This window comes from Bombus pyrosoma, linkage group LG9, assembly GCF_014825855.1.
Source record: "Bombus pyrosoma isolate SC7728 linkage group LG9, ASM1482585v1, whole genome shotgun sequence".
In the NCBI taxonomy this organism is placed as follows: Eukaryota; Metazoa; Arthropoda; class Insecta; order Hymenoptera; family Apidae; genus Bombus; species Bombus pyrosoma.
This window is the reverse complement of record NC_057778.1, coordinates 2,690,894-2,718,216: the sequence shown is the minus strand read 5'-3', so window position 1 is coordinate 2,718,216 and position 27,323 is coordinate 2,690,894. Positions and strand designations below refer to the sequence as shown.

The 27,323-nt window shown below is 38.9% G+C and overlaps 2 protein-coding genes across 5 annotated transcripts in view; one reads left to right on the top strand and one right to left on the bottom strand.

The window, feature by feature from the left end:
* Positions 1–27,323, top strand: part of LOC122570831 (autophagy-related protein 16-1) — a 606,503-nt gene that overhangs the window by 320,276 nt on the left and 258,904 nt on the right. The gene's annotated exons all lie outside the window — the stretch shown is intronic.
* LOC122570830 overlaps positions 1–27,323 on the bottom strand; it is a 246,655-nt gene that overhangs the window by 43,394 nt on the left and 175,938 nt on the right. For all 3 annotated transcript variants that reach the window (XM_043733699.1, XM_043733700.1, XM_043733701.1), the window contains one exon: positions 24,066–24,267. In XM_043733699.1, the coding sequence (XP_043589634.1) occupies positions 24,066–24,267 (202 nt within the window). The remainder of the gene's footprint in view (positions 1–24,065; positions 24,268–27,323) is intronic.

Genomic DNA, 27,323 nt, shown 5'->3' with positions numbered 1-27,323 from the left:
ATGACGAAGCTCTACATATTTAAGTCGCTGCCAGGTTTCATTTTATAAAAGAACGATAGTGAGCAAAAGAATGCTGTATCGATTGATGTTATCTTCTACTGTTTAATAGCTAGTCGAACTAATTTTTAGCAATGTATCTATAAGTGGGATCCAAGGTTAGGTTATACATAAATGGTTGAACCTCATTATCACGTACCACCATCTAGCTCAAAGGAAACCGTGAATTAAGTTTAATTTCAGGGTCCGGGTTAACTGGTTCGGAAAGGGAATCAGGTATTTCGGGTAATTAGGATCAGCGCCACACCTCCTATAGAGAGCAATAAAAATGTTTAATCGATTCACCGTGATAAAATCGATTTTAGAGCAGAAGTTCCGCCCCGAGGAATAAAAATAACGGCGTTGCTTCGACCAAACCAATAAATACACTAAGCCTCGAACGCGTTGCGTGTACGAAACTCATCAATTTTATACTTTCTGTTGTTTATCCAGGTAATCGTGGCGTGCGTTTTTTGTTGCAGAAGAACGTAGAAGGGATCGGTGGTTTTAACTTGTCGGAAAATCAGGCTGATACTAAACTGTACGCGCATCCGTGCACGTAGTGACGTATATCCGGATGTATTCGTTTCCATCTTGCAACATAAGCTCGAAATGTTGAGCCGTCTGTCAGCTTTGCATGGTAAAGCTCCTCTATGACACTTGCTACGCAAATACGACACTATTATTTTTCCCGTCTCCGACCCGCCTGTTAAAAACGATTCTCTACTTTGTTCCTGTCTTTACATGGATGTAAACACGATGTTAATATCTCCGGTTATCCCCTTCACCATCGCGAAAGTATTCCTGACGATCAAAATATACATCGCTGGAACAATAGGTCAATTGGTGCTTTATTTATTGGTGTTTCGTTTGACTATATATATTTGCTGAATATACTTCGATAATATTTCGAAGTAGAAAACATAATGGTATAGACGAGCGGAAGAAGATTTTTTAACATTATAATACAAAGAAGTAAATGTTATTATTTGTATGGACCTTCTTATGAGTTATAAAGCAACAAATTCAGAAAAGTTAGATTTTAGAGCGATTTCCAAATTGTAGTAGGAACGAAATATCTTCAAGATATTTATTCGCACTTTAAAAACTCAAATCGAATCGAGTAACCTAAATAAAATTACACAAAGAATTTAGATTTGGAAAGGAAAGGAAAGAATAATACTAATAATAGGAACAAAATACAATTTAGAAATTGCGTTTCGCGTATAATATTCACCGCTTCAAAATCTTTCCCACAGACAAAACGATAGAATAAAGTAGATTTAAAACCACAAGAGCGCGCAGGCGAATCGAAAGACTAGATTCATACTTTCTTTATTATCCGCGAGCATCCACTTGTGTTTTGGTATTACGTTCATCGGGGAAGCTTGGTTGTACGTGTAGAAACGAACGAGAGATAGGTTGGAGGGGAAAGCGCGAATTAATTAGAACCGCGCGCAGCGACGACTACAGAAAGAGCAACGAAAGAAGAAAGCAGTAGTACCCAGTAGCAGCAGCAGCAGCAGCAGCAGCGGTGCGAGGCAGTAGGGAGCGCAAAACCGATGAAAATCGCTGCTTTACGCGGATCATAAAAGTTACAAGAGGGTAGGAAACGCGTTGCACCGAGCCTTTTCTCTCCCTCTTCCCTGGGGTATATCCCTCCTTCTCTCTGTTCAAGTGGTAATACTAGCAGAGGTCAGAGAAACGGGGAACGAGCAGCGTTGGGAACAGTTTGCCAACTCGTTGAATGAGACTCGAACTCGATAGTGGCTACCTCGGCTAGTTCTAACCTGGATGACTGGTTGGCTGATTCGCTAGCACGTTTCGGTTCTTTGCCTCGCTTCGTCGATTCGCGTTTCTTCGCTTGTTTCTGCACTTTTGCATCAAACGTATATCCCCGACATAGCCTCTGATATACATCTATCCGTTTTCGCTGCTTCTTCGTATCTTCTTGTGGTGGTAGAAGAGAGCATACACAGAGAGCCTGCCGTCGTTTCGTTCGAACGGATCGGCGAATCGATGAAGGGAGGCAAAGAGGGACGCTTAGCAAGAAATAAAACGCGAGCAAGCAGAAAGGAGGGAAGCGGAGGAGATGAAGGTAAGGAAAGGGTGATAGAGAGGAACCCTGAAGGTGAACGTCGAACCCGGCAGTACAGCAATCACGGATTGTTACACATACCGGTGTCTCGTTCGCCAACATCGCCTCTGTCTCCCTCCGAAAGGCCCATTCTCTTCTTCTCATCTTCTAGCCAGCTCAGCCGTACCGAAGCTATCTAGTTGGCAGGATACATCCGTCCGTACAGTTCCGGACCACCACAATCACTAACTCAATCGCTATACACGTAGCCCGTCGTTCCACGGCGTACAACCGCGCTGCTACTACGAATACCGAGCACGAACTTTCAGTGTCCGTACCAACCGCGCGTTTTCCGCCCCCCTAAACGTTCGTTCAAACTAGAGAAAAAACTGGATGACTGGACAACCGGGACGCGAGCTCGTGCTATTCTCCATTACGCCCTTTCCGAACCGACCTTAAAGAAATAGTCGTTTAAAAGAAGACGACAACGACCACGATCAACTACCACCGTCCAATACTGGCTTCCGGAAAGTTGTCCGATTAGAACGCGCCACGCGGGAGTGACCTGCATTTTCTGCTGACCACAGAAAGATGCTGGAATTAGGTTTATCGGCACCGTTTCGTTCGAAAGTAGGTGTTTACCGACAAACGACCAGAATATCATCGCTATCTTTCCGTAAAAATCTGTGAATCGTGATTTCGAACGTTTAAAAAAAGGCCTTGTATTGGGATAATTTGTACGTAGTCCTCGTGTTTTTGTTTCGATCGATTAATATTAATTACATGAATTGATCGTTTCATTCTTTTATGTGATTATATTTTATGGTTATAGTGATTATTATGATTAAAAAACTCCATTCTATATTCTCAATTTATTTTTCCATAAGGAATCACCACTTACTCGGTTGTACCAGCAATTACTGGACGACCTTCCGTGTAACCTTCCACTCTGTATAAACTTTCGATTATAGAAACATTTACGACCTTCCAAGGTTATTCTCTTCAATTTGTGTCTTCAACCGCATATCCCGGATAATCTCAACCAATCTTGATTAAAACCGTCAATCACGCGGCACGAGGTATACGTCGCGGATTGGCGTGAAAAAGAGAATTATCCCTGGCACCCTCTTGCGTCACACAATTTTCATTGCGCATCCTATATTTATTAGTTGGCTTGGGGCAAATCATCGAGACTGTGCGGCACCGTCAACGTCAAGCGCCTTTGCGTCGCTGTCGTCTTTACGGCTGCTACACGCCTTTTTATCCAGTTGTACGGAAAAGGCGATGCGCGAACGTCGAGGATGCGGCTGTGCTGCTTTATTAGGTATGCATCGGGGTAGACACGGCGGAGAAAGGAGAAGAAGGTGGCGGTGGATAGAACTTCGTGATTCGCAGCCAGCGTTATTAACGTCCAAGCGCTAGAGGCGAGCCTCGATCACATCGCGTTCGTGATAAATCGCTCCGGTGGCTTCCCCCGGCCTCCTTCGCCATTATGTCTTGTACGTTTCATTACAAATTTCCTTTAGTGTCGTTAGGATTGCACGTACGTGCACGGCCACGCATACGCCAGCATTTACCGAGTCGAGTTAGGAAAGAAAGAGAGAAGAATTTATTGTGGGACGATGCTGAACGGACAAGGTAAAAGTGAATGCTCTCTTACACAGTCCGTTGGATATTAATTCTTGCTACGAAAACGAACAGAGGAAGCAGATATTCCTCTCTCTTTTTCGTTCTCATGCAAGGTGCTCCAGTAATCATCCGGTACGACCGGCAGGAGGACAATTCTATATGTGAAAATATAGTGAGAACGTCGAATAACATTTTTTCGTATGACGCTTCGTTTGTGAGAAAATTGAGTTTGAAAATTTGTCAAGTGTACTTGAGCTTAGCTAATTCAAGACTGCACAGGAACGAATGATCCACGGGAGAGTATTATACGTGCGGAAATAAGTCGACAACGTAGAATGAAATTTTTTCATAGGACGCTCCGTTTCTGAGAACATTAAATTTGAAAATTTATCAAATGTACGTGTATCAGGCCAATTCTCGGCTAAGCACGTTTAATTCTATTTTCTTTAAATATTATTTTCACACGTAGAATAACCTGCTCATATACAGTCGATAACTAGTCCGATTCACGTATGTTAAAAATATTTTCAATTTTATCGAAAACGAGACACCGTATGAACAAATTTTATTGTATATGTTCGATTTTATTTACTTGTATTTATTTCCTCAGCTGAAATTACTCCCCTTATTGGTTGTACCCTAATTACTGAGACACCCTGTAGGTGTGAGCGTATCGAGAACGAGGTTAACTTGAAAATTCCAAACAGGGAAACCTGAATTTTGCATTAAAGCTTTCGTGGAAGACTAGGCTCATGTTTATCCATAGATACTTTAGTAAAAGTTCGCTATATACGAGGAAACTTCATAATCATATTTTCCATGAGCAGATTATCTCCTTTTCAGCAACATCTTCTAGAGGAGGAGCTTTCTATAGAACCATGGATGTGATTGAAAGTGAAGGTATTTCGTGTCTTTAGGTATTGTCAATAGTTGCGAAGTATATGCGGAACAAGAATTACTATGTTTAGTTATTATAAATTACGATGGCAATGTAAAAGCACATTCTGTCGGACTTGTGAGTTATTAATTTTTGTTGAACTTATGTATTGACGTATAAATGTGCGACGTCATCCGTGCAAGAGAAACAACGGGGAAGCTCAGTTACTCTTTATTTCTCTGTTTGTCGTTTTGCGAAACCAGTCATAAACATAGATACAGATATATATTTGAAGACAGAACAAGGCGAGTCGTCGGCGTTTCTTAACCAAGTTGATGCTTTATGTTATCTCTTTGTCTTTAAGTCGTAAGCAAGATTTATTTGAGAAAATCCACTGAACTTTTGTAAGATTATACGAATGACACGTTCTTTTATAGAATTTTGTATAAGACAATATTTTAACATACATTTAAAACGAACCTATTTATTCTTTTTATACGTAAGATACTTTTTTGCTTCCATCAATGGAAACATCTCGAATCCCCCTCAAAGTCTCTTCTCCTCTCTTTGACTCGATTTGTGTTTGGTCGGGCGATCGGGTCGCGAGATTCAGCGGCGTGCGTCTTCAAATAACGATTGCCGGTAAACGACCACGAGAAATAGAAAGTAAGAGTCGAACGAAAAGGATGTACGTTCCCAGGACGGTGTATCGGGATCCTAAGTCGATAGGACGATTCGTGGCGTATTTACGACGGTAGGATTCTTGCGATCGTATACTTGCTCTTTTCCTTCTTCGTGTCCTGAGACGTTTGAGTCCACAGCGCATCGCTAATCAGCTAGTAGCCCTCTAGAAACGGTATCGTCTGCCACTACTGTGTACACTTAACCAACAGCCTCGCGATGGTATTCGTGCTCGTTGTTTTCGAGCAGCAATGCCGCGTCCCTAGAAACCTCAGAAGCCCTAGTCCCGAGAGCCCAAGCAGCGGCGTCGTCATTCTATCCATACCACGACATTGCGTACACAATTATCGAAATGGTAACAGGTACCAGAGAGGCGAACCTGGTATGTAGGCTATCGACCAAATCCAGTCAAGAGACCCGACCTACAGCGAGTTAGAGGGAGAAGGACGGTTAAGGGAGAGACACAGAGTGGACAAGGGTCTTCTTGCATCGCACGAAGTGGAGAGGCCTGGCTAGGTAGATTCACCCGTTTACGTACACCCCTTGGGCTTGTCATGCGGCAGCTATCGGCCGACTGCGATCGAGAGACTGGCTGTATCCCCCAATGCCACCTTGTTCTCAGTAGCTATGTCGGATCCGACAGGCGTATGCTCATCGCTTACCACGATGGCTTCTCTCTGTCTCCCTCCGTGTCCACCTATCCATCCATTTACCTACTCTGTATCTCTCTCTCTCTTTCTCTCTCTTTCTCTCTCTCTCCCTCTCTCTCTCGGTTCTCTGTTCTCTCAGCTTCCTACTACTCCTCTCGATGCACTTGCTTTACCATCACCAGCTCACCAACCGAACCTCGACGCTACCCATCACCGGACTGGTAGGTTATTTCGGAGCCACGTGGGTGGCTGTCTAACGAGATATACAAGGAACACGTCCCGAAAGTGGGACAGGTAACTGGAGGACTAGCAAACTACACTTAGATCTCTACGCTATACGAATATGCCAGGATAATCAGGGTAATGGTACTGTTATAATCGTTCCGCAAATTGGCACTTGTATCGTTCCAACGACCGTTCGATCGATAGAAGAACAATAGGCCGAAGATCGTGGCATCTCGCTTGCAAATAGATTTGACCTGATCATCAATCGATCCTTTTTGCTCTTCAGTCTGAGAGCAATAGCAAGGTTAGAGGCAAGCTTTCATTATACCTCCCACGGTATATCGGTACTCATTGTAAGCAGCGATCGTCTTTGCTTTGCATTTCGCGGGCTTATTTATAGAGATCATGCAAAACGGAAGAGAGGGACGAAGGCTGATTGCGCGTGTACGATTCGCTACGACATGTCGTGCAGTAGACGTTGTATACCGGACACATCGTTGGGTAACGGTGTCTTTGTCGAGGGTGTAATCGTCCCTCTTTCTCTCTGGTCGGTTCTCGGCTCCGAATATTCGTTTGCCCATGTGTTTCCTGCGAGCTAATTGCAACGCGAGCGCCGTTACTCGCCTGGTTGGATTATGCGAACGGCCAGTGCCGTTAATTTCGTGCACGGTCTTAAGTGCCCCGTCCACAGGCACGCTAAGGATGAGATCGACTGAAACACGTCCAGCGGCTACATAATTGCGTCGGCCATATATCCTTTTAATGACACATTTGCTTTCCCGTGAAATTCGAGTAATTATTTCGTGACATTAGATTGCCAGCCTTGAACCCCTTTGGCTACGTTGCAATTAGATACGTGTTTCGTAAATGCTCGGTGGAATTCGTCGAAGAGATATGTGCACTGACCTTGACCCCTAGTCGTGCCATATCCGACATGATTTATTGGCCTGAATGAATGATGATGGATTGTGTCTACAGTGCATTGTCGCTTCAGAATGGTCTTTCGTGGACAATCTAACGGTTATCCTTTTATTATCTAAAGCGAAATCTTTTTTTAAAAAACTCTCGGTCGAATAAATGTTTTATATCAATATATCAATCTACATATATTGTAGAGTATGAGTAAATGTAGTACGCGATACATTAATGTGTCATTTTGTGTTCTTTTCTGTGTTATTAATCAATTTTTCCTGAATCATGATACTGCAAAATCATATTGTTCTTGGAACATTCAACTTTTACACTAAGTAATTTTCATCGAATAATTTATACTAAATATTATATATCCTATATATATTCAACGACCAAGTGAACTCACAAAATGAAACAACCTCTACACAAATCGAGGAACAAGGATAGAATTGCACTATGCTAAAAAGAAGACTAACGAACCAGTACAGTAGAATGAGGAGCTTCTTTGCGGCTCTACATAATGTTTTCTATATTTTTGCAATCTAGAAATTCGTGTAGATTATAAAATCATCGAAAAGTCTCACTACACGTTGGTAAACAATTGACACGGAATTTCGTAGTGAAATTGAAATAGACCTACTCCATTACGTCTCTGCTCCTTTTACACGATATTTTCTACGTTTTTCCATCAAAAATATTCGCCTAAATTATGAAATCATATAAAGATCACGCGAGAGATCCAATGAAAGAATCAACATCGTTTTTCGTAGGGAATTTTTAAAAACGTTGACTGATGGAAACCAATATGGACCGATTGGATAAACTCTTCTTTCGATGGCGAGCGAGTAAAGTTAATCCCCGCTTTAATTACATACCACAGATATGTCGCCTAAACGGGTCGATGTCAACCGTTGGAGGATTGTGGCTCGAAGGTGTGACCAGACTCGTTCAGGGCTGAAAGTTAGAGTGACCATCGAGTCGTCCTTTCTAATGGCAGAATACACGCGGTGGATATTCGACGACGAATAGAATCGATTATAGCCAGAGGCGCCGTGGACTGTCAATGTGTGCGCACGCGAATAAATCGTAGAAATCAGTCACGTACTTCCATCGGCCTTCGGGAATCACCGCTAAGCCCTTGATCGCAATTTAACCCCAGGGGCCGAGTAATACCGGATCGCAACGTCCGGACGATTATCCAACTCGCGAGAACTGTCTGCTTGTCCTCTGTTCAACTCCGGCCCTTTCAGCTCGATCACTGTTCAGCGTTCGTTTATGCGCTCGCGGAGTGTCGATCGAGGGATACGCTGCACGCAAGACAAAGAGTTTCTCTACATATAGGTAACACGAAGCTTTCTCAAAACGAACGTACGTTCCATGATTCTATCGTATGTTGGAGTTACGTTGAATGTTGTCGAAGGTAGATTTTTATTCAAATTTAAATACTGCGAAGAAAAGGTGTAAAAGAATGGTGTTCATGATGAACGAGGTATGTTCTAAATGAAAGGTTAAGACCTATTCTTTTTTCTTACACTGAACGCTATCGAAGCTCGACTTTTATTCAAATTTCAATTGTAAAGAAAGAAGTGATCTTAATAACGAAGAGGAATTCATATAGAAATTTTGTAAACGAGTGGTTGAGATTTACTCTTTTTTACTACTACTAATATTATCCTTCCAATGTTCATCCATTATGAGATATTTCTCAGAATTATCAGCTCGAAAAAATATTCTATTATTGTCGTTTTGTATAGAAGGTTGTTTTATCAATTGATACGCAGTTAGGATTTGATATTTTTAAGTGATCTTTATTTTGAAACGCATAAGGAGAAATCTGCTAGAAGTATAATATTATACTGTGGCAATATTTCGGAAATTTATTGTTAATAAAATTCTATATTCTTATAATTTATTTATTAATTTGATTTTGATAATTAAGTTCTTTTATTTCAATAGGCATATATATATATATATATATATATATATATCATAATTTTTTATGAACATTCAAGCTTCAAATATTATAACAATTGAACGGGATATTATGTTCTGCAGAAAGAATTCCCGTTGAACAAAAATTCTTTCACAATTTCAACCGCAGACAAGGTGTTAATTAGTAGAATGCTGTTATGTTTATGCTTTAAAATTCTTGTTCTCTAAGAGCTATGACATAAAGCAGTCAGGATGGTATATACAACTGTCGACGGGAATAGGAAGCTTCGTACAATAAGACGAAAGTAAAACGCAACGTTTTCAGCTTCGTAGTGTGTGTACGCGTAATTTTTATAGCGGCACAGTTGTGTAGTCCGTCAGTAAGAAAGATACGCCTGTGGTTTCGCGGTAATAGCTATCGAATGAAGCAGAGAATTGTGTGTCCGGCAGCGATGGGTCGGAGAGCAATGTAAGATAGATCGACGGCTGCAAGAGAAACGTACGGCAATGAAGGAATGAAAAGAAACGACTCCTAGATGTAGAACTATTTTCCTTGAGCCATTTGAAGTAGAACATATCTGAGATATAATACAGCTATTAGAATACAAGGCTTTTATCATTACATGATATATCTTGTCTCTTATTTCACTTCAGTCCAAATCACTTTTCTATCTTTATTTAATGGGTTGATACAAATTTTTGTTATAGATGTTTTAAAAACTCGGACAGCTTCTAATATTTAGAAAAATAATACTTTAGCATTGGATGAGAACTAGCTAAAACAAAGTGATGAAAAATTAATTAAATCAATAAAATTACGTAATGAATAATTTTATTTCTATTTTTTGCTCCATTAAAAAGGATTTCTTACTTTCAATTGTAAATGTATATTTATAACTTGACGTATTTTTAACAATTATCGTCAATGTTAATCGTTCAAAGAGTCATCTATTTTAAAACCCGTGCTGGGAAAGTGAGATGATAGTATAAAATCCAGACAACTTCCCCCCCCCCCCGTATGTCGGACTGATTGTTTTTCAGTGACACATTGTCGATTCAAAGTCTTTTGTCCCAGGCTTTTCGACAGGAAAACGAAGCGTATCGCGTGCTTCGATTTACAGAGAAGTTGAGTGTAGTTGTTGGAATCGATTCGCGAGCGTTCAGGTGGATTGCACGCAATTGCTAGGGATTCGGAACAATTTCCTGATAATGGTTTAGTACGTCTATAGCGAAAAATGCCTTCCGATCTAATCAAAGTTGAAAAAGGGATTTTCGAGTCTCAACGATAATGACCGCGTACGAATAATATATCAGATTTCCCTATCGATAAGAACGTTTTAATGAAAGTTTCGATGTTATAGTATTCGTTGCTACGTTACAAGTTATCATCTATGTATCACGCAGGTTTTCGTAGTGAATAATCGCCGATCAATACAGTTTCCATATAAGTTACTACGTATATTCTGGACCATAACGTAGTATATATATGTTGCGAGTTACCGAAGGAATTAAACAACTTTACCAGATGATTGATTGCTTGATGTTCGCCGATGTTAAAACTTTCTCGCAGCAAGTATGCCACCCACATAGTAGCTGATCCTTATCTATTTCATACTTCCTTCTATCTTTATTCTTAGTCGGCGATGCTAATCAATTTCTCTCTACGTAATTATTCATTTTGTAAGCGTTGTCGTCAATAACAGATGTTTAATTTATAAACCTATAACTAACGCTGGCTTCGTTTCAATAAACTTAATAAATTGTTGTTTTAATTAATTCGATGGTTCTCTCATTGCACCTTGATTCACGCCCTTTCTACCAATTTTTTCCTGTTTCGTTTTTATTCTTCTTGATCCTTTTTCGATTCAGGACACCTGCTTTGCCGTATGTCGTACCAGTTAGTTATTAGTATTCACCCGAGTAATTGCTACGTCCCTGGTTCATCGAGACCCTCTTTCAATATACGTTTTATTCTTCAATCCTTCGGATCACATCCTCGGGCTGCAATTAAAACGTCAGTCTTCGCTGATCAAATTACTATATACGTGCATGTGTTTCCCGAGCAATCCTTAACTCATTAAATTCCTCGACAGGTTAACCACTTTGTGATAATCTGTCTTTTTTCGCGAATTAAATCGCCGTACCTCGGTAATTATAGTGTCAGCTTTTCGCAACTTTCTTGCACGCCGAGTGTCCGCGAATTTCGTGCGCCAACAAAAACACGACACGTTTCTTTTCCTCTTCTTATCTACATCTTCGCACGATTCTCTTTTATATTGTTGTATAGGGTGTTACAAAATTCTCAGAATCCCTTGCATTCGTCTCGGATTATTTTATTATACTGAATTTATGGAATTTTTTAAATAGAAATTTGAGAGATTCGCAACGATGCGGTTTTGGGCACTTGAACGATTTTTTTGTGAAGTATATGGATACAAATTCCTTATTTTCATATACTTCTTATCATTTATTCATGTCATTAATCTTTATCCGTTTCTCTATTTCTATATGAGATTTAAGAAACATTTAAATGCAATGTATTTCAATAGAAATAGAATTTTATTGTATCCTTCATCGTGTCAAGGTTTCCCAGGAATTTCCCTTCCTTTTCGAACGCATCTGTTGTCAAGAACGTTACAAATTTTCCAAACACCTTAACGCAGAATCTTCCATTTCCAATAAAAACTTTTTCTTTACTTCATAGAAATTCAAGAAATACATTTTCTCGTATTTCTTCGATCAAAATGAAACAATCCCGATGCTTAACCTGCCACAAGAATGTATTTTTTCCTGAAATTATAGAAATTAGTCACTTCCATTATCGTGAGAATATTCAACGGCATTGCATAAGAGGATTACACACGAAGCTCGTACGTAATTCGAAGCCAAGATTTATGCAATCAAGATGGCTCAACACTTTTGCACGATGTTGTATACGCCCATAGCTATAAGCCACCAGAGAAAATGGTGGAGCACGAACATCTAACTCAGGCTTTGCGATAATTGCTCATTGCACGCTACGTAGAAATGCCGTTTATTCATCTTTCTTCATCTCGACCATAGAAGTGTTTGATTCCAATTCCTGATATCGCGAGACCGGATGTTCAGGATGTTTTAAGAAAAGAATCGCCTTTCTGCTCGGTGGACAGAGTTCACGGCTTTGTTTTCAATCGACAGCTATCTGCGGCGTCCGGTCACGCAGCTACACGACTAGGAACGAACAGAGAAAAAGTGGCTAGACGAGAGGCTAGCTCGCTGGACGGTCTCTTTACCCGCTATATTTATTTACTTGTTGACGTCCCTTAGTTACTGATAGATAATTTCATGGCTAGAAGTACAGCGAATAATATTGAATAGTATGGTTAGCGAAGAAAGTATGTAATTGAATTTGAAGAGATGATTTTTATTAAATTGAATCAATGAATTGTAAAGCATGTCTGCACGAAATGCATCGAGTACTTTTTAACTAAACTTTAAATCTAATGGCAACTTGTGTTTGTTATTTGAATTGAATGTATGCAGCACTTGTTTATTTTCTCTCGTGAAAATTTTTCTAAACCGTGTTTGTAGAGGAAGAATGTATAACAAAATATACGAATATCTTTCTTGATTAGAAATAAGAAATTAGATAAATAAATTTATAATGCTTCGCTTTATAGAAAATCTGGTCATTAAGAATATGAATTCATTTATAATTATCGTTTAAATAGGTTGTTCGCTTAACTTACCAAGCAGAACGTTGTTCGATTATGAACAAATATTACGATTTGAATCACTGCCTTTTATTGCAATGTAGAATCTAGGAACTAACAGTTATTGTAAACAAATTGGTCGGGAGAATCGTATAGTAGTAAAATACAATGAAACACTGATAAGTATATAAACAATTAAAAAAATATAAATGCAGGTATTTATGAGTATGTAATTTCTAAATTACATTAGAAAGATACTTATTGTAAATACTGGATTTTATAATTATTTATTTTAACGATTTTATATGCCGTATAACTCTTTATAAATATTTTATTAAAAGGAAAAGAAGTGTTATACTTAAAATTATAAATGTACGTGTATAGAGTACTTTAATAAGATAACGAATGAATGGATTGTCGTGGAGAATATCAGGAGAATCGCTGTGAATGCTAATCGTCCAGCATGGTTCAGTGGCAATGACGAGCAACGGTATTCGTTGTGAACTGAAATTACGACCGATAATCGGCGAAGTGCTCTACAAAGTGTACTTCACGAGTCGCGAGCCGAGTTAGCTTTCGAACAAATGGAATTATACATTGCGATGATAAGCTTTGTACGCAAATAGCATTATCGACGAATTATTGAGATTGCCTCTCTTTGTGCCCGGAAATTAATCCGGGTTTCACTCTTGAAATGCGCATCGTTACAATTATTGATCAAGATCGGGGCTTTTCCTCGTCTACCATCTATATAATTCTGCAAATAAAACGATTACTTATTTTTGCTTTCTCCAGCTGAACTCGTTATTTAGTCCTCTCGTACCTTAATTTCTTTTTTGCTGACGTTGCAAACTTCTACAATGGATTTATGTACGTATACTCATCTTAAAGATCTTAGAGTTCGCGTTGTACTTTCCATAAATTCCAAAAGCACTATTAAAAATATGAAGAAATATTTCATTTTGTACTTCAGACGATAAAGAAAATATATTAGGATAATTTTAGTAAAATGTAATTGTAGTCCCTGTTTATTCAACAAGATTAATTATTTTTTTCCAATTAAAATTCAGCTAAATACGCTAATAACACACATGTAGGTAAGTTTCTTCATTTTATAAGATGTTCATAATATAGTTATATGATAAATATCTAGCACAGGTTTCCTTCTTAAAATATCTAGAGAGTCACCGGACTGATATATCAAGATGAAAGTAAATGAATTAATCTTTGGTCTATCGATGGACCTTGTCTATTTCCAAGAGAGCCTTTTTTCTTGTCGGTGCACTTCGCTTTCATACTTTTCAATCCTCTTGGTTCCCTTCTGCGAGCTCCTTTCTTCTCTCCTCTTCGCCACACATCTACAGAAGATTTCTCAAGGGAGCTCCTTGACTCCGGGATTGTTGGCGCCTCTGAGTAGTTCACCGGTACACTCTACCAAGAGGTATCTCGCCCAAGTTGGCAGTCGTTCAAGCGCGCGGAGCACAAGATCAGCCACTGAACCGCTGCCCGCTTCCCCGAACAATGAATTTCGCACTTATAATTGGATGTGTCGCTGTTACGGGCAGTGCTCTTAATGGTAAGTGCACGGGAAGCGCAGGCCGAGAAGAGTAACCTACTTTCAGAGGAAACAGAGGAAATTGTAGTCCAACTAGAGCGCAATAACTGTCACCGGGAACGTGCTGTTACTGCTTAATGCGTCGAACACGTGTTTCGACAAACATCGAACCGAACTGGATCAACCAGCATGCTATTAACACCAATTCAAAACTTCTTCCTACTCGATGTCTCCTCATATTTTTCGATTTAAATATATACAACGCATTGTTCTTTTTAAGCTCTATGGAACTTCCTGTTTGAAGTAATAGACATTTATTAGCTTCAATATCACTGGTACAGTAGGTGGTTTCTGTTTTTTGAAACATCTTATTTAGATTTCTCCTCGTCTCATATAATGTTTCATTTTGAATTTTGTAATATAGATTGATTTATTGCTAATTGTAATAGTTCCATGTATTTTTCATTCGAAGTACGTATCTGTAATATATTTCTATTCCCAAACGTCGCGGGATTTCATGTCTGGCTACGAACGGCTGATTCTACTTACGAATCTTCGATTAACTTTCAATAGTTTTGAATAGGACAAATTAAAAGGACTTTAACGAAGAACATTGGAATAATTGAAAGAATTTCAACCGCATAAAAGTTAAGTTATATTCTGTTTATGAAAATACACAATTTTTTTCTTTTACTTAATAATTTCGTCCTTACAATATAATACGTAGTGTATGCAGGTATGAATTTATATCTTCAGTTCATACCTTCAATTTTAATATATCGTCAGTGCATCTGTATAATAGTGTGTTCGATTTATATCATCAATTCATTCGTATAATCATTCAACAAACTTGGGAGTTTCCTTCGGATGACCATATGCAAATTAATATATCTTTACCTATGCAGTGTATTCTATTATTCGGAATTTAGCTTTTATTTCAGAACGAGTCATCATAGATCCTTCTAGCAGTCGTGTAGAAATTAAATACGAATACACTAAGAACGTGCAATTTCTTCATAATAAAATCCCTCAATCGAAACTGGCACGGAAGAACAATTCTACTTTAATGCCGCGACATTAGTGAGAGTCACGGGACAGAAGACAAAAATATTCGCGGAAAATTTGCATGGCAAAGCAAGCTGAAAACTAACGCAGTATATCTGTCTTTCTCTCTCTCTCTCTCTCTCTCTCTCTCTCTATGTGCCGTGAAGTTTTCCTCCATCGAGCATTTGCTTCCTTCCAGCGGAAACGTGCGTCCACCCCCGAATTCAACGATACAGCGTGAATTTCCAAGCGTTCACGAACACCGTACTGCACCGGAAGCGTTGGTTGCGAAGCTCTCGCATAATTCGCTGGCGTTCTTCTTCCTGAATATGGTATAGTCGAAAAGATAGAAGGTATCACAGGTTTTTGCATGAGGCGAACATTTCCACGGGGTCAATTCGTCGCAGTTTTCTTCCAAGTCACCTCACGGTGACCAGCTGCGTGGCAACTCTCCGTTACAGAAACGCTACTTCGTTTGTATATTCATTTATCGTCTTCTCTCTTTTCCACGCTACGAGAAACCAGTATAAAATCGTACAGATACCATAAAATCATATATGTAACATGTCAGAAGTCAAATTGATACTATTAATATGAAGACTATTAATATTCAATTCACAAGAAACAAATGATTAAAAATGTTTCCAACGTTATCACTCCTCTGCAGTTCTCAGTTTATCAAGAAATTGGAAAGAGATGACAGTTTATTTTGTAGTTAATTTGAGTACTATTTGAACGTCTCAATTCTGTTTCATTTATTTTATGTTCGTTATGAAGACCTTTTATAAATACAATTTTGATTACACAATTTGATTCATAAATTAAAAGATTCCAAACCTAGAACTTTAAGCATACAGCTTGAAACAGGGTCCCATATATTCTGTATTCGGTTGCTTTCACTATTTTCACGCATTCGCAACACGTAAGCACAATACGTCCTCCGTCTAGAATCCGTTGAAAATCGTAATTTGTCCGCTCGAGAAACTCGATCAGGAGCAACATCGGACAACGTGCTGCTCGGTAAATGTACCAGTAACGGGCCATTAGATTTTCTAGCGCGATTAAACCCTCTCCGATGTTGGTGTTCTTTGAAAGTACGGAGGGCGAATATCTAGAACTGGATAAGTAGAATTTTCGCGGCTCGGCGAATTTTCGTCTAAAACTCTTTCGCGCTACAAGTTAATGGCTTTTTGCGCGTTCTTCCTAAGCTGTATCTCCGGTGAAATTTTGGCTGGCAACGAACTTTCAACTTTTTATCTCGTCGCGACGTGGCTGAAACTGAATTCAACTTTCCTCTGCCCGCTTATACTCCCTCTTTTTCTCTCCTTCGCCTCGTCTTCTTCCATCTACTCTTTTAGGTTATACGCGTCGACGCGACGTTGATATACGGAGTAACGCTACCGCGTTTCTTTCCGGCTGAACCTAACCCGAGAGTATACACAGAGAGACGTTACGTGAATGCAGTTCGTACCTTAAGAATACCTGGCCGATTCAGTGCACCAACACATCGATACGATTTACCGGTAGGTGAATGTGCCTACACCGAAGCTTAACTCGATTCGCTAGCAATCCTCTCATTAGAGAAGGGACCTCATTATACGGCTGCGCGCCGCTGGTCCTTGCTACGATTATATTACATTATTGTAATTGATTGCAGCACATGTAACTGCGGCGTGATTCTTAAACAATAAACTCATTACCCGGTAACAAGGAAGGCCGATACGGCGCGCCGCCAGTAATAACCTATCTCTCCTGTTGCTAGATCCTGGGCGCAGGCCTGTGCGCGCGTACAATGATCCTCCAACGACCGATTCGCTTTTGATCGATCCGTCGACCGATCTCAACGGTCGTAAAACTTCGTGCACAACAACCGTCAGTTCGTTCTCGTTCCATCATACACAGCTATAACCCTCTCTTTCTCTTGCTTTCTCTTTTGCAGGAGCTGTTGCTCTTTTTTTTATATTCCTCTCTCTCTCTCTCTCTCACTCGCTCTCGTTCTATTACGTCCTCTACCTTTCGTCGTTCGCTCAAACACTCCAGAACGAAGCGCATCACCGCTCGGAGTTTATCCGATCTTTACCATTTGCTCGTAACAAATCGCCAACATTTCGAAAGCGGAGAACCGCGTTGAATCTGCCTCTGCGAGTTCCACGCTTCGTTGCGTTATTTGTACACTTCCAGCATATACCGGATCCAGGGGTTTGCCGCGGATCTTGTCACGAGATTGAATGATTAAACCGATCCATTTTCTTTGTTGCGATCCTTTGAGTCTGGCCGATGATAAATTGAAACGAGGGGATAATAATTAACATTGTTCACTTTTGAAAGCTGCGCTCCGAATATCGATTTCGATGGTTTGTTTAAATGAAAATTTCTTGGCTGTTTTGCGTTTTTCGGGAAAAAGAATTAGAAGAATTGGAAGATTTCTATTACTGTTCCCAAAATTATTATCACGTCATCATTATCGCGTGTTACAGACATATGAAATTATTTAAACGATCGAGAAATCGCGAGCTTTAGTTTGTTATACTGTTATCATGCTATAATTTGTGATCGCATATATCCCAGGTAAATCTTGAATTTTATACACTTGCTATTCGATCTTATCGTGCCAATATTTTCTTAAACAATGAATTTTTTGCTCGTTAGGAAAATATCATGAGGATATAAAAATTCGAGGATCTTGTTTGTTGAGGTTGACTGATAGAGGAACGTGTGAAGGAATTTGTAATATAAAAATATATTGAAATAAGTATAGGTATAGTGTATGCTGATCCAAATCCTCACTCTTACAGTGTTAGAATACAATAGGAAAGCATTATAGCGAGCACGTTCATATATTTATAACAAAGGACATTACCAAAAAAGTTAACCTTGTAGCTCTAGGTGAAGGCAACAAGAAACAGCAATAGGAATCTACTTACAGCTCTTTTGTTTCTAGACCTTGTAACCCAAAAGAAAATTTATATTCAAGGGCACAATAATATGCACCTCACCTTATTTCGAATTTTTTTGTTTCACTAAATTCTATTCTCTTCGTAACAGCGGTTTCCAGGTCACGGATACACAAAAGAAAAGGTGTAAAGTTTTTCTTAAAGTAATTACTTCAACATTGTTGAAATTACCGCAGATTAACCCCTCACTGATATTCCTTGTATTAGGATAATTAATTTTAAGACATTGTCATAGTGCTGACAAAATTTCGAAATATTTTCCCTAACACATATTCCTGTAAAGTATTTTCGTAGTCCGACGAATATTCTTGAAAGAAAACATAATATATCGATTAGTTCGAACGACGAGTCATACATCATGAGTAATGTCGTGAATGCTTCTTTTGATCCGGCGCGGTTCGAAATTACAGTGGGTAGAATTTCGCTGGCGTAGCAAAATGTAACAGATCCGGCGGGATCCGTGCTTGAAAATCGAGGCAATCATGCGGGAGAAGCCGGAACACGATGCTAGTCAGAACCGCGGACGCCTAATCAGCCGATTGCGCCGAGGAAATACCGTTCCTATGGAATGTTAATGCGATCTACACCGACGATCCTTAGAAACCGCGGGGCTCGATTCTCAACCGAGGCCAAGTTAAGCGCCAAGACGACCCACTTCACCGCCGCACGCACGTATCGTTGCGCAATAACGCCGTTCTGGTGGCTTACCTTCGATTATCCGCAAACACCGACCATCAAACACTCTTGGACGAGGGCCTTTTCCATGTCTAAGGGTCTTCCCAGTTTTAATGGAGACGTTCGCTTCCTCCTCATTATCTCTTCCGCGTTTCGAGCGGCGAGCGTGATACCAAACCAAACCCTCGTGTTTCTACAGATCCTTACATCGTGCCTTTCCTCGTAAACATATAACATTCGAGACAATAAATTTTCTCCCTCTCTCTCTCTTTCTCTTTTGCGTATATTTTATAATACTCTAAGTTGAGAATGGATCTTTAGTGGAACTTTAATTGACAACTAGACTTTTACGAAATTTTTACGAAATTTCGTATTTGAATTTTTGAAGATAAATTTGTTATCTTAAAGAGGAAATTATATTTCTTAGATAGGAGATTGCGAAGATGCTTTATTGTCTGTATCAAAAGATTTTGATGTGTAGCTACTTGATGTACGAATTTGTACATTTTTTTACTTTAGATGGAGTACTATATTCCATAGATAGGGAATTATTTCATATATTTTCTGATGTTACATGCATCGTGTGCATTATCAAACCTAATCAGTTCTTATCTATGACTTTAAATCTACACATATATATAAGTATATCTTTATATATACAATAACGACTTTAAGATAACACGAAGGACCTTGCGAACGAGCTTTAAAATATCTTGCGAACATGGAAATAAAACTACGGGAGGAAAGGTTCCATTTATATTTTCCTATAGCAAGAAAGCGGAAGACGATTTGATACACGGCTGAACAAACTGAAATTCCGGAATGATAGAGTCGGGTCCGCGAGCCACGTACGAGTCTTCAATCCGGAACTTCATTCGTTCTTGTGGAGATCAAGTCCTTGCTCCCCTTTCCAGGGTTTCCGAGATACGAACGCATAGCTATGCCACTTTTGATATGGTTCCGGCTGGGCAAGGACCTCTCGACCCTGCCTCGGGTCGAAGCTTCGCTTCGAGGGTCGTCGCGAGGCGACCAGATGGCAGAGACCTTTTGCTTAGGTGCTTTCAAGGTGTGCACGTGCACGTTCAATCTTGCTCACGAATGGGAAGCTTGACGCGTCGGCGTGATATCGCATAAACGCGCGTTCCATCGTCGGTTTCTATCGGAATCGGAAGAAACTCCCTTCTTCCGCATGCTTACCGGACCCCGATATTTCACACGACTAATAGATTAAAATTCCTCGAATCAACGTCTTCCTGACGTCCCTTAATTATCGAATTGATTGTAAAAGGACTATTGAGGGTAAAATCACTGATTAACTTAAAACGTACGTATTTATTAGGTTGTCCGAAAAGTTTCTTTCGTTTTATAAAGAAATAACAGACGTACAATGTTTTTTTGTTTTATATTAGTTTATTGAATTGTGAACGAATATAATAATAGAAATAGAACGAAATAATAATAATAATTCAATAAAATAATATAAAACAGAAATTGTTGTTCATCTATTATCACCTTATGAAACGAAAGAAACTTTTCGGACATCCTAATATTATATATCAGCGCATTTTATTATTATTAGATCACAGATATTCATCCAAATTCATATTCTTTGCGAATATAGAGAATTAGAATTAATTCGATAGATAGAGAATTTTTCTACTTAATTAATATTATATTTTAGATACTTTTCTTACATGTCTATGCATTCTACGCATTCCTGTATCTCTCAATTTTTTAGAAATATATAAAGATATGCAGTTTAATTAATTTAAAATAATTTCTCCGAAGTATTTCTCATCGTTTCAAAATTTCCAACCCCCAGAATGTAGCGATATATCCTGCCTTTTAAAATCAAAATTATTTGTCACTTAGCCTCAACACAGTAGGTATAGTGTATATACACTATGATAAATCCCTTGGCACAAACTATACTGCATTGTAACGTTCAGATGTACCAGTATAAATTTCCTAGTAGCAGGACCGTGACAAACGCCCCCGTATAAAGGTTAATTAATAACTAACCATGTCATAATCATGACAGGTAACAACTGGCTGCAAACGAGCCACGGACAGCCAACCACTAAACATATGACAACCGATGATCCACTGAACATCCAATAGAATTTCCTATTAACGTCAAATGCGAATGCGACAGTCGAAAATTTTTTAGAAGTATGTTCCTTTTCCTTCATATATTACAATACAAACATAACATTAAGGGGAAATTTTTGTTTGTAAACGCAGCATTTAATCAAAAGCATTTAAAACTAAACTGTACATCTTATATTCCTAACATTGCGGGTTGTGACACATAAATTTTAACTTTATGGTCTAATAGAAACGAATCTTTTCATACATTCACGAGAAAGAATATCCTTTTTCTCGTGTTATTATCTAAATGTTACTTATATGAAAATAATTCAAGTAAAACATACTGGAAATATGATACTAAAACAATTGGAGAATTATTTAAATTATGAAATACCTTTTATTGTAAGTAGAAAAGAACGTTCGACCAAAAATGGATGAAATTGCAATACAATTATCAAGCATCAATTTTGTTGTACCTTGGATTTGCTCCAAGAATTATATCCGCGATATTCCCACTTTTTACGCAGCAAAGGTTTCAAAAATTCTGACTTTGCTATCTATTTAATTTCAAATATTTATGTCAGAGGAGAATAGACTATTTGAAAAAGAGAATTAAATATGCGATCGTTTTGCGTCAAAGGACATTCGTGCGCTCCTATGGCTGAAAAAATCCGATTAGTAAAATGAGTCGATGGTATATAATTGAAACGCTGGAATATTCTCTTTGTTCCGCCTTTCCACTATTTTTTTCTTTTTTTTTTTTTTCATTACCATTTTCCACACTAAAATATTTTTAACTTCAAAATCGTTTAGGATTACTTGTTTCGCAAATATTTGCGTAAAAGCTACGGGTCTTTTTATGCCTTAAGTGTAAGAATACCGACGCGTATGAATGAATAATGTTCATGTAAAACAAATAACTATAAACCGTATAACTGAAAAAGATCGTGCTTTTTGTGGATATGGAGAAAAAAATCTCCCCGGTAACTATTTGCGGAAAGCTTTGCTTTTAAATATAAAGAAATAAGGACAAAATATGTTTGATCTAAATGGTAAATTTTTAATCGTGGAATAATTGAAAACACGCGTTTTTCCCTTCGAAATATTTAAAAATTAGACAAAGATCTTAAATTCATTTGAAAAGCATTTTAGTAGAGAGTAGGAATTGTCCAAAAATATTTACTTATAAGTTTCTGAATATTAAAGGTAATATCAACTCATAATGTCAAAAGATTCTTTTATTTGTTACCTAGAAACTAACTTCGTCGAAAACCGTATAAAAATTATTGTGAGGAACATTTTCAAGATATAATTAATCTACTTACAAACTTACGACTAAACGATTAGTTAATTTCAATAAAATTTAGATTCTGATTTAAACTTCATTTTATTTAAATATAATGAAAAAGTTCTCGAATCGTGCACGCATTATCGTCGTTTGCAACGATACGAAGATAACGGATCTGTAAAATCGCCAATTCTTATCTAACCGCTGAAGCACCTGATTTTCTTAACTCAACCTACACCGATCATCCCTTTATGGGCAACTATAATGAGAAGGTTTTAACATGCATTACTGCATCTACTTACGCAATTTCCGATAATCTTTGGAATAAAATCAACGAGATCTTATGACATGTATGTATATACTTAACCGGCTGGTAACTGTATACCCGAGCCGATATCTAAACCCTTGTATTCAAAGATGAATGCGGAAGAAAAGTCGATCCGACTGACGGTAACGAGCTCCACTACAAATTAGACCGAATGATCATTATAACGATCGAGATCCCGTCAATTTTTCTAAAATCCGACGCACCATCATCGATATATAATTGCAGTTGTAGCATAGCCACGATATAGTGCCAATTTTTATTTCTCCCTTTTTCGTGGTATTTTCTATGGGGAGAGGAGAAAACGCAGTGACGTGGGCATAATTAGTACGGCCACGATCAAAGCGTTCCTCTAATGCCTTCGAGCGAACGAAAAGTGACAACGATGAAAAACAGCGCGCGTGCAGACGCGGGAACGTAGCCCGGTAAAATATTTATCGAGAAAAATATTTAAACAAAATCGACGTTCTGCAACGTTGGCTGGCGCACAGGGGCAAAAGGAGTCGTACCGTGGATACAAAAAGTATTTGCGCATAGTCTTATTATCTAATAAAGCTCCGTCTTTTTTATCAGACTCTATATACGCTTCATTTTCACAGTACCGAATTTTTCATACTGCAGCATAGTAGTTTGTAGTGCTGTTATTAATATTCTGGAATGAATATATAAAATGATGTTCATGATATAACGAGCAGATATTGGGTAAAGGAAACATAATTCGCTAGAAACAGCAAGTCAATTACTGAAATCACGAAAAATTCATGAAATCGATAGAAATGATTACACGCTGCTATAGGAGGGTTTATTCTCCCTTGTTTATTTTCAAAAGTCACGAGTAGCAAATAAAGAAAATGTTGCCCCTATATTTCGTTCCATCCTATAACACTAACTAACTTATAACGCTAACACATACAACAAATACTTTTTATAGCTGTAAATAGAGAAAAATCCAGTGAAATGACAAACATACGAGGAATCTGGGTGGCTTGCAGCTATTTCTCTGCAACTTTTCCAGAAAGATAGCCCGACCGTTCCCTTCGATGTTCCAGCTCGCATGAAACGTCGGGGATGGCCGCTTCATGACCAAGAAACACTCGAGTCTCTGTAGGGGCGTGATGTAACGTCCTCCTTCTCGATCGAGGAACCCAATAACTGGAAAACGCACCGGAGCGTGTAGAGGTGCTTTCGATTCTCCAAGATCTACTCGAGGAAGACGAAAAGAGAGAAGAAGAGCCCTGTGCGCCGTGTGTCGATTCGCGTTGAATCTCGAGGCGAGTGCGTCCGCCTCCTCTACCACCCGCAACACTGGAGGCGGATATCGCGACCGAAGACGGGAAAAAGAACCAGGTCGCCGGAAAATGACCGTCCGTTGAATAGGATTCGCGATGCAGCAAACGAAAAATAGCCATGTTTCATACTCACCGGCACAGGAAGTCTCTCTCGCCTAAACAGAGTTCCAAACAGTGCTGTCGCGAGGAGGCATTCATAGTTCTGCGTGTGTGCCCCTGAAGACGATGCCCCTGGACCCTGTCGATACACCAGGCACGTTCGCATGGTTTCACAGCCAAGCAGCTCTTCTGAGCGTAAATCGTGAATACTGGAAACTGGGATTGTGAAAGAGCGCCTGGAACAACAGAAACCGTCGAATCAGGTTACACATTTAGGCCGATAAAAATTGGATTTATCTTCTTATCGCTTCCGAAACATACACGAGAATATTCTTAAACAAACAAATGCAGTAAAAGAGGGAGGAAAGGTTTTAGATATTTACAAATTTTATCGTTGAAGGTGCCACGTCGTTTAATAATTGGATTAAAATATTGAAATACATTCTATCGAGAAACATGTCGAATAATGTAAAAGAATAAAAATTTTAGTCTAAAGGAGTACTATTGATTTTTACTAAAAATAACTTTTCACATCATGGTGATACGTGTATGTCATTGCTTGAAAACTTGTTTTTAAATTTCCCAATTTTCTAATAATAATACGACACGATACGAGACAAGGAGATAACTCGTTGATTTTTGTAAAATACCAGCGCGCATACTCACAGCGTGTATATTTTTCTTGATTAAAATATGTTTTAAAAATTATAAATTGCACGGCGCGCAGTGCCGAAGCTACGAATGTTCTAATTCAACTTCGCAAGTTGATATTGATGCGGAGTGACTGTTATATTCTGAACGAACGAAAGTACCTCTCGCTCGGGGCAGCTCGTTATTCTTTCCCTGTCGATGGTTGAGTCGAGAAGGACAGGGGCCGCGTTAAGTGGTGGAATAATTTCTGCGCCCTAGTGTCGCTGTCGCATCATCCCTCTTTTACGAAATCATAATTAATCTCGGCAAACTTGACGGATAGAGGTGGGGCATTTTCGATCGTGATTCGTCGAAAAGTTTTCCGCGAGACAGAAAGAGATAGGTAGATAGATAGATAGATAGATAGAAAGAGGGAGTGGGGGACCGCCACGGGGAGAAGAACAAGTTAACGCGGTAACAGGTTCGCCAAAACACGGAACATCGATCTTCCAGCAGGCGCTAAAGATATTCAATTACTTGGCTCTAGAAGGCTTCGCGGGACTAATGACTGTAGCTAATTTTAATGGTCGGCAAGAGACCACAACGATAACCGCAACGTTAAACGAACGTTCGTTCTGCGGCTTCGACACGATCTACGATGTCGAATCATTCGTGGAACGTCGGATAGTAGGAAGATCTTCACTCGTTACGGGCCGAAGGATAAGCGCATTATAGTAATCAACGGCCACTTCCGGGGGCCTATATGCAGAAGACAGGTACCATTTACTCGTTATAATGCTACCGCATTACCAGATAATGGAACATCGTCGGATCGTAAATATTTTACAGGCACCCAGAGAATTTTATCGGAGAGCTTTCCACGCTTCTTACATTGTTCTCAACCGTTTCTCTCGTTTCTTCTATTCTAATCGGAAAATACCATCTCTGTTAGGCATTGGGTACGCTTTACATGGTTTCATATATTCTCATGTATTTCGTCTCTAAGCAACGTATAATAAGACTTCAAATATTCTTCTCGATTGAATTTCCTTCTAAAAATTGGAAATGTTACGAAACCCACTATCCAAGCCACTAAATGTCCTATCTGGCATCTTTTCATTTTTTCAAGATACGAATCGTTCAGAAGCTATGCCGATCAATTTGATAATTTAAGATACATGGAAGAATGACGATTATAGATATTATCTTTTTTTCATTTTTCTGTAATTTACCATTATTTGTGCCATCTCGTTATGATAATTAAATTTATAGAAATCATAATGGATAATATGGAATTGATCGAGTTTCACACGTAACGAAATTATCGCTACCACGAATTTAGTAAAATATTCAGTCACCTATAGATACTAGCATATATTATAACAGAAATTGTATTATAACGAATTTTCTTCTTCAAAGGATAATTAAATACGAAATGGGAAATTTTCATATTTTCGTGCTTTTTCTATGTTGGCGAAAATTACAGAGAATATTCGTAGACGCGAGGAAGAACGAATATTTTAAGGGGGAAAGAATACGGTCACCTTAATTATTTGCTTTATCGCGATCTCTTTTAGCTCTGATTCATAACCTTTGACGGTGGTTAATTAAAAATCCGTAGGACTATGACTTCAGTTGACACAAAACACGATTTATCAATTAACCGTACTCGGTTTTTTAACATGGGAATGGTCCTGGCAAGTAATCAGCCAGCTGAATCGATTTGGTAGTTGTGCATGTAGGAAAAGAACGTTTCTACCTGGACTGCGGAAAAGAAGCGTCACACGTAGGCCGTGGTATTGACCGCTGCTATCGTTCCGTATTTTTCACCGTTCGTTTAACCAGCTCCCTTCCGCGTCGCTCGTTTCGCTATGAAAAATATCGTTCCCGTACCTGCTATACCGCAAACTACTGTTGGAATACCTGAACGCCCAAATGCGTGATAAATACCAGTCGTTAAGTGTACCGAGCAAGACTAATTCTTGAAGGGAAATTTAACTTTATCATGAAACGGTTGATACTCGTTATTTATTTCACTGAGTTTCGTTCAGTATGAATTTCTGCTTACCGTGTCGTTTAAGACAAATTTTCAAATAATAATAAACGATAATTTTTTAGAACGATGGTTACTTTTATTATAGCGTGATCGTGTTTGACACGAAGTCTGACTTAATTTCACTTATACTATTCATATCACTCATAAATACGTGATTATATAAGTTTGGAACTATTATGCGTTTTATAGAATGCAAGAATTTAAAAAATTCCGTTTAATATTCAACAAACAAAACTTATAATTTGCATAGTAGACTATTTAGTTGTGCCAGTCCTCGTCGTACGTCTTACACTATATAAAATCTAGTAAGTCGTACTGGTAACGGAAGTCGCACGCTATCCATCAACGTGGAGGAATACAAATTGCTCGTTGAGCGTATGAAGCGAAATAAAACAATAAGCGTGTCGAATCGAAACTGCCAATCTCTGAGAGCACGACGCTCTGGCTCTAGTCCAGCTTCCCTTACATTCCTACTTCCATTTCTTCGGCTGGGGATGCAGATTCCAAGCAAGATTGCGTACAGTCATAAATCTTTTAATTTCTGTCTCGATACGAAAGTGGAATAGTAGGGAGATTAACGTGCTTGCCTTGAAAGCTATCGTCGTC